This window comes from Moschus berezovskii, chromosome 14 (genome assembly GCF_049115385.1).
Source record: "Moschus berezovskii isolate FMDL1 chromosome 14, NW_MosBer_1.0, whole genome shotgun sequence".
Classification (NCBI taxonomy): Eukaryota; Metazoa; Chordata; class Mammalia; order Artiodactyla; family Moschidae; genus Moschus; species Moschus berezovskii.
In genome coordinates, this window is record NC_142473.1 from 83,391,674 (window position 1) to 83,404,915 (window position 13,242).

Here is a 13,242-nt window from a genome sequence, read left to right on the forward strand (position 1 = left end):
CTTTCTTCTTTCCCATGTGTTTCTGAAGATTCAGTTGCTTCCAATGTGCTATATGAGCAAAATAAATAATAGCAAATGCATAGTGAGGATTTACTCTGTGTCATATACTAGGGTTTCTCTTTCATCATAACAAGGTCCTAGTGAGAAAGGCACTAAGTCTCCTAAATTTACCTATGAGTAAAATCAATAACAGATAAGATAATTTATAATTTGCCTAATGTTTCCAGGTGTTGGTTGGCAAACTGGCCCCATATAAGGAGGCAGGGAGAGACTGAAAAAAGAGTCATACCACTCCAGGTTGGAAGGTGGCACTTTTAATAAACAAGGGGACTTACACAGGGGGCTTGTCATGGACGGTTACAAGATAAGCAGATCTTTGCATCTCTATGTCAGAAAATTTAAGATCATATAGAGGGCTTTCCTGGGTTCATTCACATATTCCATCCAGATGGCCTCAACAACACCTTATTGTCTCAAGTCTGCATCCTTGAAAATGTCTCCAGCTATGGGGATGAGGCGGAGAAGGCAATGGCAAGCCACTCCAGTACTCTTGCCTAGAAAATCCCATGGATCGAGGAGCCTGGTAGGCTGCAGTCCGTGGGGTCGCTAAGGGTCGGACATGACTGAGCGACTTCACTTTCCCTTTTCACTTTCACACACTGGAGAAGGAAATGGCAACCCACTCCAGGGTTCTTGCCTGGAGAATCCCAGGGACAGGGGAGCCTGGTGGGCTTCCGTCTATGGGGTCGCACAGAGTTGGACATGACTGAAGTGACTTAGCAGCAACAGCAGCATGGGGATGAGGTTGCTTAGTCACTCAGTCATGACCGACTCTGCAGCCCCATGGACTGCAGCAAGCCAGGTTTCCCTGTCCTTCACCATCTCCCAGAGCTTGCTCAAAATCACTTCCATTGAGTGGGTGATGCCATCCAACCATATTGCCCTCTGTCATCCCCTTCTCCTCCTGCTTCTATCTTTCCCACCATCAGACTCTTTTCCAGTGAGTCAACTGTTCGCACTAGGTGGCCAGACTATTGGAGCTTCTGCTTTAGCATCAGTCCTTCCAATGAATATTCAGGGCTGATTTCCTTTAGGATGGACTAAACAAAGTGATCACATGAATTGAAGCCTTGTCTAACTCAATGAAACTTTGGGCCAAAGTATGTATGACTACTCAAGATGGATGAGTCATGGAGGAGAGTTCTGACAATACGTGCTCCACTGGAGAAGGGAATGGCAAACCACTTCAGCATTCTTGCCTTGAGAACCCCATGAACAGTATGAAAAGGCAAAAACTGGGGCAATAAATGGAACTCATGTTCAAGAATGGGAGGACAAATGAGGACCTTCTGATGCCCAGGCCCATCTCCTTGCTCTAGCAGTGGTCACGTCCTCTCAGTGACCGACAGCAGGCAGAGAGGACAGCACCTATCAAAGTCAGAGGCGTAGCGAGTTGTAGGGGAAGGAAGCAGTGAGGACAGGAAGGAACAGATGAGGGACTCTGGAGATGATTACTGTGCTCTGTTTCTTGATTCAGATGCAGAGCACAGGTTTATTTCCTTCATACTTCGGTCTCTCTCTGTTTTGTTTTCTTTCATTTCTTTATGGATTCAGTTCAGTTCAGTCACTCAGGTGTGCCCAACTCTTTGCAACCCCATGAATCACAGCACGCCAGGCTTTACGGATTATATGTCATAATTAATATATGAAAAAATCTGTAAGATGCCTTAAAACCATACATAAGTCAGTGAAACTACCCAAGGCAGAGTTTAAGGTTAGATATGTCTTTAAAGAATTAACTTGAAAGCAAGTTTAGGTATTTCCTATCTAGTCTTCATGTACAAATATCATAAGCAAATTGCTTTTTTTAATTCACAGTCAGTCTTAAAATTGTCTACTCTGTATAACATAGCAACTGTCTCTTTAAGCTAATATATTTTTAATCACATTCGTCCCTACTAAATCTCAGAGTGACCAACGGAATTGTCATTTTTCTCATAATTTTTCAGCTCATCATCTCTGACACTTATAAAGTAAATAATTTGGGCTCTGTGATTTGAAAGCTAATTGAGTTCTCTGATTCTCAAGTCCACTTTACTTCCACACAGAGGTTTTAACACATTGAGTAGGGGAAATCAATTATGCTCCTCTTCTGAAAACATCTTTTGGTACCAAATCCTTCTCATAGCCTTTTTCATCTCTGTGTTTCTCAGAGTGTAGATTAAGGGATTGAACATAGGAGCAATTATGGTATAAAAGAGAGAAAATATTTTGTCCTCAGGGAAAGTGGTAGGGGGTCTGAGGTAGGCAAAGATTGAAGGACCAAAAAATAAGACAACCACGGTGATGTGAGACCCACAGGTAGAGAGGGCTTTGCGCCTTCCTTCAGCTGAGTGGTTTCTTAAGGTGAATAATATAGTGACGTAGGACCCAAACAAGAGAACAAAGGTTACTAAGGCAACCATTCCCGAATTGGCAACCACAAGGACACCAGTGATGTAGGTATCAGTACAGGCAACCTTCAACAAAGGAAATATGTCACAGTAGTAGTGGTCAATTTCATTGGGGCCACAGAAGGGCAAACTGACTATCATAGAGAACTGAGAAAAGGCGTGGACAGCCCCACCAGCCCAAGCTACCAGGATGAGGAGATTGCACCTTGTCCTGTTCATGATAATCATGTAGTGTAGAGGCTTGCAGATGGCAACCCAGCGGTCAAAGGCCATGACTGTAAGGATGCAGATTTCAATCATTCCTAAGAAGTGCAAGGAAAAAACCTGTAACATGCAGTTACCATAAGAGATGGTTTTCTTTCCCAGAAGCAGGTCACTGATCAGTTTGGGTGTCACACAAGAGGTATAGCAGATGTCAATGGAGGATAAGTGGCTGAGGAAATAGTACATTGGTTGGTGAAACAGAGGGCTACGTCGGATGGAGACAAGGATCAGAAGGTTTCCCACCAGGATAGCAACATAACAAAATAAGAAGAACACAAAGCAAAATATTTGTATGTTTTGGTTATAGGAAAGTCCCAAAAAAATAAATTCTGAAATGTTCCTCTGACTTTCCATATATTGTATGCTATCTGCAAATAATTGAGTATCTGAAAAAAAATAAAATGAAAGAAAATATTTACAATATGATCACAATCGTATAAAAGCTGCCAACAAGCCATTAAAGTTAATTTTAACAAATTACCAAAACTAGTTAATAAATTAATGATATTATATTTTTCTTATGAACCATGCCTCATTTCTTCAGTATTGTTTTCAAATATTCTGTTACATTGGTAGTAATAAAAATAAATTCTATTAAATTTTCAAAATATAATTTTTTAGGCTTCCCAGGTGGCTCTAGAATTAAAGAACCCATCTGCCAATGCAAAAGATACAAAAGACATGGGTTCAATCCTTGGGTCAAGAGTATCCCCTGTAGTAGGAAATGGCAACCCAATGCAGACTTCTTGCCTGGAAAATTCCATGGCCAGAAGAACCTGGTGGGCTATGAATCCATGGGTCCACAGTGAGTTGACTGAGCACCTGGTTTACAGTACAGAACAGGCATTACAGATATTCCTTGACTCATGGTGGTTCATGTAGCGACTTTATTGACTTTATGATAGTATGAAAATAGTAAGCATCAAGAAGAAACTGTACTTGAATTTTGATCTTTCCACTGAGCTAGCTATAGGTGATATGATACTCTGTTATAATGCTGGGTCTGAACAGTGAGTCACAGTAGCCTCCAGTCAGCCTGGTGATCACATAGGTAAAGAACTGATGCACTTACCACCATTCCGTACCAGACAGCCATTCTGTTTTTCACTTTTAGTGGAGTATTCAATAACTTACATGAGATAGGCTTTGTGTTAGATTGCTGTTGTTGTTCAGTTGCTAAGTCATCTCCAACTCCTGAGGACCCCATGAACTGCAGCACTCCAGGCTCCCCTGTCCTTCACTATACCCTGAGTTTCCTCAAACTCATTTCTACTGAGTGAGTGATGCCATCTGACCATCTCACCCTCTGTTGCCCCTTCTTCTCTTGCCCTCAATCTTTCCCAGCATCAGAGACTTTTCCAGTGGGTCGGCTCTTTGCATTAGGTAGTCAAAGTGTTAGAGATGATTCTGCTCAATTGCAGGCTAATGTAAGTATTCTGAGTATGTATAAGGTAAGCTGGACTAAACTATGATGTCCAGTAGGTTCAATGTATTCAATTCACTTTCAACTTGTATTTTCAGGTTATGATGAATTTATTGGGATGTAATCTCAATGAACATCATGAGGTTCTGAACTATTTCCCAGAGATGAATTATACCATTATTACTTTTAACACTTAAACAGTGCTTTTAATGCAATTTAATACAGGACTATTTTTACTTATAATTTTCAAATGTGTCTTTCAGAAAGGTAATTTTTAAATTACATGATGCTCCATTCCCCTCCCATGATACAGAACACTCTCCTGGATTTGTCTGCCATCATATGATCATGGAACACAGTGCATGTAATAAAAGTCACCTGAATTCCGAGCTGTGTGATTAGGGTTATAAGAATTGTCCCTTGAAATACAAGAGTGAGGGCAGAGTAAGTACTGCATATTGAACTTGGGAAAGCAGTCTTGCGAGCTATTTTATAAGATGAAGTTACTGGAAGATACAGCAAAAGTTGTCAGTGATTGACATTTAAAAAAGAAAATTATATTTCATATTTAAGTTTAAAGTAAAATAATGGCTTAAGGTGAATTTTATAGTCATTAAAATTAACAGTGCAAATAAAGAGATACACTAACTGAAATGAACAAATAATTTGAATTTGGCACTTGTGTTCTCTGCTGGAATAAATTACGGACAGCAAAAATCAGAAAATGACGTCACCTCAATGTAAATGTAAGGCAAACTTTGTGGTCAAGAGGTGCTCAGTTGTTCTCTGTTGCATGGTTTTTTAATGGATTTGCATGTAGTATATTCCTTTTGATCAAGGTAGGACTTAACACAAAGGTGACAGAAGAATGTACTGCCGAGAACACACACTTCTCAGTTCTAGTCCAGTCACTCATGAGGAATCAGCTAGTATCCAGGTAGCTGTCTACTTGACTCCTCTGTCAGATGTGGTAGCCATGCTGGGCTCCATAGGCAGATTTTTAATAATACATTCCCTGGTGGCTCAGAGGTTAAAGCGTCTGCCTCCAATGCAGGAGACCCGGCTTCGATCCCTGGGTCGGGAAGATCACCTGGAGAAGGAAACGGTAACCCACTCCAGTATTCTTGCCTGGAGAATCCCATGGACGGAGAAGCCTGGTAGGCTACAGTCCACGGGGTCGCATAGAGTCAGACACGACTGAGCGACGGAAGGGAAGGGGAACTTTCAATGTAACAAAATGAATAGGTTAACATGTTCACTATCTTCTAAATTGTGTAGCTGTATTGTTGGTGATATTTAATTTTATCTTAGCTGATAAACAGATGTGGCTTTAAAGCACATTGCAAAATATGTTGAGAGTAATTCTTTTTTCAATTTTAGCTCAATAACTTTGTCTACATTAAAAAGGGAAAGTATTAATTATATTGTGTCATTATATCCCTAAGACGCCTTTTTAACATGAAGACAACAGGGTTGTATCTTCAAAATTATGTGCAATTTATACCATAAACTCCATGATATTTAACGTTTTGTTATATCTTTAAATGTATCATAACAATTGCAATTAATAACTAATTTATGAAAAAATATTATATTGCATTCCTTTGAGTGAAAGTACAAGAAACTAAAGTGACTTAAAATTTATTGAAAATAAATAAGTCTAGTTATTATGTAGCATAAAAGTACTCATCTAATCCAACCCTATGATTTTCAGTATCAAATGAATTGATTTAAAATAAAGTAAGTGAATATCCCAAACCACAGAACCAGTAAACTGTAGCATTTATAAACTAGATCTTCCAAGTCTTACTATGTATATCATTGCCTTCCACAGGAAAGGGGCACATATTAGAAGAGATAGCAGTAAAAGAATTACCATTATTTTCATCTCATGAAAGGTGACAGACTCCCAGATCACTATAAAACATACTATGATAATTATAATAGATGCATGGTGTAGCATGTCCATGCTTTGAAATCACTTCACAACATCAAGCTTTCAATCTAAACACTACAGATATTAATGCTTTGATCTTATAAAAATAAGTTATCAGCTCTCTTGAAGGCACTAGTAGAATAATGACCTTCATGAAGGTTAAGACATTGAACACATAAGTGAAGAAAATAAAACATTATTAAGTCAAAAATCAAGTGATGATGCAAAAGCGACAAGGTCAAAATTAGCTATGATGAATATAATAAAATAAAATGGAAGACAAACCACTTTTATCCAAGCATTGGTAAACTTCTGATGCTAGAGAGGAAATTAGTCACCTAGATGTTTCTGATATTCAGATGTTTGATATCAAGTGAAATAATGTAAACTGAAAGTTAGCTACCTTTTTGCTTCAGTTTTTTATATTTATGCTTTACATAGAAGAGGACATTTAAATCTAAAAAGACCTTCCAGTTTAGATTGCATAATCAATCATCCTTTATGAATCTGGGCAATTGTCACACCTTATTCTTGATGCTTTATGTTTTACTTTCTTTTACTATTTATAATGCAATCTTAAGTATAAAAAGGACTGTTTTGGATTTATTCATTCACACAAGTTGTTCTTATTTGTATAACAAAATGTACTTTAATCTTGAATTGCAACAACCACACCTGTGATATAAACACATCTTTCCAGGAAACAATGAGAGAAAACACGTGAGTTTATGAAACCAAACCCATACATAGCAATGCTATATCTTTTTTTTACATTCTTCTTTCTTTGAATAAAGGCACAGACATACATTTCAATGAAATCACTTGAAATAAATGAAACCCAAACAAAACCCAAATTGAATTTCTGTTGAAAAAATAAAGTCAACCTGGCTATATCACTGGTTGCCTGCAAAATTTCTTCTTTTTTTTTTTTTACAGACCATTTACTTATGAATGTGTAAAACTCAAGAAAGTCCACATTATTCCTACAACAAGTTGAAAGTGCTTCAGAATTCACACAATACTAATTTTCTTTTGGTTCTGGTTAAATTATATATACCATTTTATCACAAATGGTTTATCACAAAATTTCTTGATATTTAATTTTAAATAAGTAATCCATTATTTCATGCCACCAATATTAAGTTAAAAAGTTAATTTGTACCTGCTGTAGTATGGCTTAACTGTCCTATTTACCCTTCATGAGGTACTATCAGTGTTGTGAAAGTATTATTCAGGAAGTCAAGTAGGATCTGTATGTATTTATTTGTATATATATATTGGTATAATCAGCCTGTGGCTAACCATGCTGCTGCTGCTGCTAAGTCGCTTCAGTCATGTCTGACTCTGTGCGACCCCATAGACGGCAGCCCACCAGGCTCCCCTGTCCCTGGGATTCTCCAGGCAAGAACACTGGAGTGGGTTGCCATTTCCTTCACCATACATTTGCTTAATCTGAGTCTGATGAATCTAGACAATTCTAGGCAACTGATATTTTAAAAAAATAGGAATTTCTTCAAATATTAGAGTTTGGAGGATCACTGACAATCTGAAAATTTCATCACTTTTAAATGTATTATCCAAAGCACACATGCTGGTTGTAATATACTATCAAAACAGAACTCATTGTAACCCTTGCTAAAATGTTTTATGTACCACATCAGAACATATAACCTTAAAGTAACACAATTAATGCCAAATAGAGCTGGTGAACCTAAAACAAGTACTGTAAAGACTATTACCTGCACATAATTTGCAGATGGTCTTCAAGTTAGTTTTAACTTATTCAGGGAAATGTCGGTCACACAACTCCCGCCCCACTCACCGTGCTTCATTTACACAGTTTGCTAACCATTCACTAGCATTTACATATAGACTTAAATGTAAGTCTATAAAGCAGTGATTCAGAAAAATTTAGATCAGTTCTCTAAAAATATCTTCAAATATTGCTTGAATTTTCAGGAAGAAAAATCCTACTGTTATACAAAGTAAGTGGTGGTTTGAATACCCCTGAAAACTATCCTGTGTTCACAGAGAAACATGTGTTCATTCCACAAGAAGGTGAGCTAGGATTTTAAATGCTGATGACTCACCAACGCCTGCTCATACTCAAGAGTAAACAAGAACTTTTTGAAATATCTGCTAAAGCAGCGTTCATATCCATGCCCTCAGAGTCATCTCTTTGATGCCTGTGCCTGGAAGAAACTTGTTCTACATGAGCCAAATATAACCTGAAAGGAAGCCATGAGAATATTTTGACTTAAAAAGTTAAAGAAATTGTTTTCCCAAAAGCATTTCTTAAAGATTCTAACCAAGGAACCCTAATCAGTTGTCCAAGATTATACTTCACAGCCTTCTGGGAATTCTCAGAATATAAATGTATTTAACTTTTTGTGTTAGCCAAGCTCTGGGCACTGTCTCTAGAGGTCAGTACTGTTATTCAGATCCAAATAACCTCAGTAAATTCTGCCAGTTCTTCTAATTTCCTCCTGTGAAGAACAGAAAGGAACCTAGGTAACCCTTTGGGAGCACCAAGTTTGCTTTGAAGAAGGCCTCTATTTCCAGACCAAAGAAGAAAAGAAGTTAAGGAAAATCAGAAAGGGATATTCAGAGTCCCAACATTTTTTATGAACAAAAGCAACATTAGATGCATTAACAATTAAATCAGTCACCTGTCACTTCACTTCTTTCTGGGAGCAGCAGCAGCAACCAACAACAATGCAGTGCCATGACTGCAATGAAACATTGGGCTGTGAGAGACAAAGGAAAAAAAATAATCTGCGGGACTTCCCTGGCAGTTCACTGGTTAAGACTCTGTGCTACCAATGCAGGAGACAGGGGTTCAATCCCTGGTCAGGGAACTAAGATTCCTCAAGTTTCATGGTGTGGCCAAAAATGAAAGTAAATAAATATTTTTTAAAAAGAAAATTGTCAAAATAATTGAAATTTAAAACAAAATGCCTATTCTTATTGATAGGTTGGAATAGGTTCCACATTTGTTTATTGAAGTTTTAAATAGCTTAATGAAGTTAGAAACCAACAAAATATATGCATTTTTATTCCCCTTACTATTGAGCACTTTCCATTCAATAGTTTTAGTCCTATAGGGTGTATATACCCAGACTTATCTGCACAAATGGACCCCAAGGGCAAAGAAGAAATCAAAAGGAGATTACAAATTAGTTTTATATGAATTAAAATGAAAACAAAATATATCAAAGTCTACACAATGCTGGTAAAGCATTGATTATAGGGAGATTTGTTGCACCAAACATCTATATTGGAAAAGAAAAATATTCTCACCTTTGTTCTCAATTTCCCTCTTAAAATTAGAAAGAACATATGATATGGTGAGGGAGGTGGGAGAGGGGTTCAGGATGGGGAACACATGCACACCCGAGGCGGATTCATGTCAACATATGGCAAAACCAATACAATATTGTAAAGTAATTAGCCTCCAATTAAAATAAATAAACTAAAAAATTTTTAACAAAAATTTTTAAAAAAATAACAGCATACTACTATATGTAGTGTGTTTAAAAAATAAATAAATAAAGTACAAGAAAATACAATAGAGAGGAAATGAAAGCAAAATCAGTTATTTGAGAAATACTCTAAAACTGATAAGCATCTAGCCAGGTGAATCAGGAGCAAAGCAGAAATGACACATATTATTGATATCAAAAGCGAGATATGATAGCACTATAAATAACAGATGTTAAAAAGGTAATAAGTAAATAATATAAGCATTTTATGCCTAAAATTTCAACAATCTAATTAAAAGTTTTAAAAATTAGCAGTTGATTTGAAAAGACACTTCACCAAAAAAGATATTTGAATGTCAAATTACTGAATGAAAATTTGCTTAACACCATTAGTTATCTATGAATGTAAATTAAAGCCATAATGAGATAGCAGTTCACCACACTAATAATGTCTAAAATTGAGAAAAGTGGCATATCAAGTATTGAAGAGCATCTTGAACACTCATAAACTTCTTGTAGGGAGGTAAACTGGTACAATCACTTACTTTTCCAAAGTAGCTTGCAGTTTCCTAAAACGTTAAGTGTGCATAAGACCAGCCACTTCACTCCTACATGTTTACCTTTCAAGACTATATGCCAAATCAGTAACTTGTACATGAATGAACATAGCAGTGTTATTTGTAATATGCAAAAGTTGGACGTAATCCAAATGTCCATCAAGAACACAGTGAAGAAACAAATGGTAAAATCTGCATTCATGGGATTTGCATTCATTTCCTCATCAACCAAAAGGGATGAACAATTGATGCATGCAACAATATGGATTAATCTTTAAATCATGATTATGAAAGAAACTAGCAAATGCAGAATTTATACTGCATGATTAAATGTATGTAAATATCTAGAGAATGCAAACTAATCTATAGAGACAGAAAGCAAATCAACAGTTGCAGGAGAAAAGGGTTCCAGTAAAGGACAAGAGGGAGGGCTACAGTGAGCACAAGGAAACTCTTTGGAGTGATGGACACGCTCATTATTTTGATTGTGGGAATGGTTTTGGAGGTGTATACATTTGTCAAAACTGATCGAGTTGTGCAATTTAAATATTTTCAATTTATGATATGCCATTAGGAGTGTTGAGAGTAACCTAAGATTGAGGATTAGTAATTAGAGAATGGATGTAGAGAAGGAGATCTCGCCTCCAAATTGGGAGTCAGCATTGGCGCGATTCAAACTTGGAGCACGTGCTATTGTAGCTGCAGTCAGAACGGCCACCATCACAGAACAAGCAGGAAGTGTCTCTAGAGAGCAGAAAGGCTAAGGTTGGCCAGAGGATATGCAGACATTGAGTTCAGAGAACAAGCTGGATGCAGGGTTTCTGAGGTCTGAGGTCTGTGTAAACTGTGGAGAAGAAACTGGGAAAACAGCATCAACAACAGCTTGGACCTCGACTGTAAGAGGTTGACTGGTGAGTGCTCAGACAGAGCACACGTGCTGGAGCCTTGTCATGACAGGTAAGCACAAAGCCTGGGGTGCAAATGTATGCTCCACCAGGGTCTGAAGGTGCAGCAAGGTGATGGCCAGGCTTGTCCTGGGGCTGTGAACTTGCTGAGAAACTGTGTGCTTGGGAACAGTTTGGGGAAGTGGAGAAGGATCCAGAAGGAAACAAAACAAACAAATAATTAGTGATAATAAGGGATGACAGAGGATGAGATGGTTGGATGGCATCACCAACATGATGGAAATGAGTTTAACTAAGCTCCGAGAGTTGGTGATGGACACGGAAGCCTGGTATATGCTGCAGTCCATGGGGTCGAAAAGAGTCAGACAAAATTGAGTGAACTGAACTGAAATGATTCAGTGTCCAACTCTTTGCGACCCCATGAATTGCAGCACGCCAGGCCTCCCTGTCCAACACCAACCCCCGGAGTCCACACAAACCCATGTCCATTGAGTCGGTGATGCCATCTAACCATCTCATCCTCTGTCGTCTCCTTCTCCTTCTGCCCTCAATCTTTCCCAGCATCAGGGTCTTTTCAAATGAGTCAGCTCTTCACATCAGGTGGCCAAAATATTGGAGTTTCAGCTTCAACATCAGTCCTACCAGTGAACACCCAGGACTGATCTCATTTAGGATGGACTGGTTGAATATTTTCGCAGTCCAACAGACTCTCAAGAGTCTTCTCCAACACCACACTTCAAAAGCATCAATTCTTTGGTGCTCAGCTCTCTTTAGAGTCCAACTCTCACATCCATACATGACTACCGGAAAAACCATAGCCTTGACTAGATGGACTTTGTTGACAAAGTAATGTCTCTGCTTTTTAATATGCTGTCTAGGTCTGTCATAACTTTCCTTCCAAGGAGTAAGCGTCTTTTAATTTCATGGCTGCAATCACCATCTGCAGTGATTTTGGAGCCCAAAAAAATAAAGTCTGACACTGTTTCCCCATCTATTTCCCATGAAGTGATGGGACCAGATGCCATGATCTTAGTTTTCTGAATGTTGAGCTTCAAGCCAACCTTTTCACTGTCCTCTTCACCTTCATCAAAGGCTCTTTAGTTCTTCTTCACTTTCTGCCATAAGGATGGTGTCATCTGCATATCTGAGTTATTGATATTTCTCCTTGCAATCTTGACTCCAGCTTGCGCTTCTTCCAGCCCAGCGTTCCTCATGATGTACTCTGCATAGAAGTTAAATAAGCAGGGTGACAATATACAGCCTTGATGTACTCCTTTTCCTATTTGAAACCAGTCTGTTGTTCCATGTCCAGTTCTAACTGTTGCTTCCTGACCTGCAGACAGGTTTCTCAAGAGGCAGGTCAGGTGGTCTGGTATTCCCATCTCTTTCAGAATTTTCCACAGTTTATTGTGATCGACACAGTCAAAGGTTTTGGCATAGTCAATAAAGCAGAAATAGATATTTTTCTGGAACTCACTTGCTTTTTTGATGATCCAGTGGATTTTGACAATTTGATCTCTTTTTCCTCTGCCTTTTCTAAAACCAGCTTGAACATCTGGAAGTTCACGGTTCATGTAGTGCTGAAGCCTGGCTTGGAGAATTTTGAGCATGACTTTACTAGCGTGTGAGATGAGTGCTATTGTGTGGTCGTTTGAGCATTCTTTGGCATTGCCTTTCTTAGGGATTGGAATGAAAGCTGACCTTTTCCAGTCCTGTGGCCACTGCTGAGTTTTCCAAATTTGCTGGCATATTCAGTGCAACACTTTCTTTTTTTGTTTGTTTGTTTGTTTTAATTGGAGGCTAATTACATTATTGTATTGGTTTTGCCATACACTGACATGAATCTTCCCTGGGTGTACATGTGTTCCCCATCTTGAACCCCCCTCCCACCTCCCTCCCTATCCCATCCCTCTGATTCATCCCAGTATACCAGCCCCAAGCATCCTGTATCACACAGTGCAGCACTTTCACAGCATCATCTTTCAGGATTTGAAATAGTTCAACTGGAATTCCATTACCTCCACTAGCTTTGTTCATAGTGATACTTCCTAAGGCCCACTTGACTTCACATTCCAGGATGTCTGGCTCTAGGTGAGTGATCACACCATGATTATCTGGGTCATTAAGATCTTTTTTGTACAGTTCTTCTGTGTATTCTTGCCGCCTCTTCTGAATATCTTCTGCTTCTGTTAGGTCCTTACCATTTCCATCCTTTATCGAGC

The 13,242-nt window shown here is 38.4% G+C and overlaps 1 protein-coding gene across 1 annotated transcript; it reads right to left on the reverse strand.

The window, feature by feature from the left end:
* Nucleotides 1–2,135: 2,135 nt before the first annotated feature.
* LOC129554117 (olfactory receptor 4P4-like) lies at nucleotides 2,136–3,071 on the reverse strand. Its single transcript, XM_055422749.2, has one exon. The coding sequence runs from the start codon at nucleotides 3,069–3,071 to the stop codon at nucleotides 2,136–2,138; it is 936 nt and encodes a 311-aa protein (XP_055278724.2).
* Nucleotides 3,072–13,242: the final 10,171 nt, after the last annotated feature.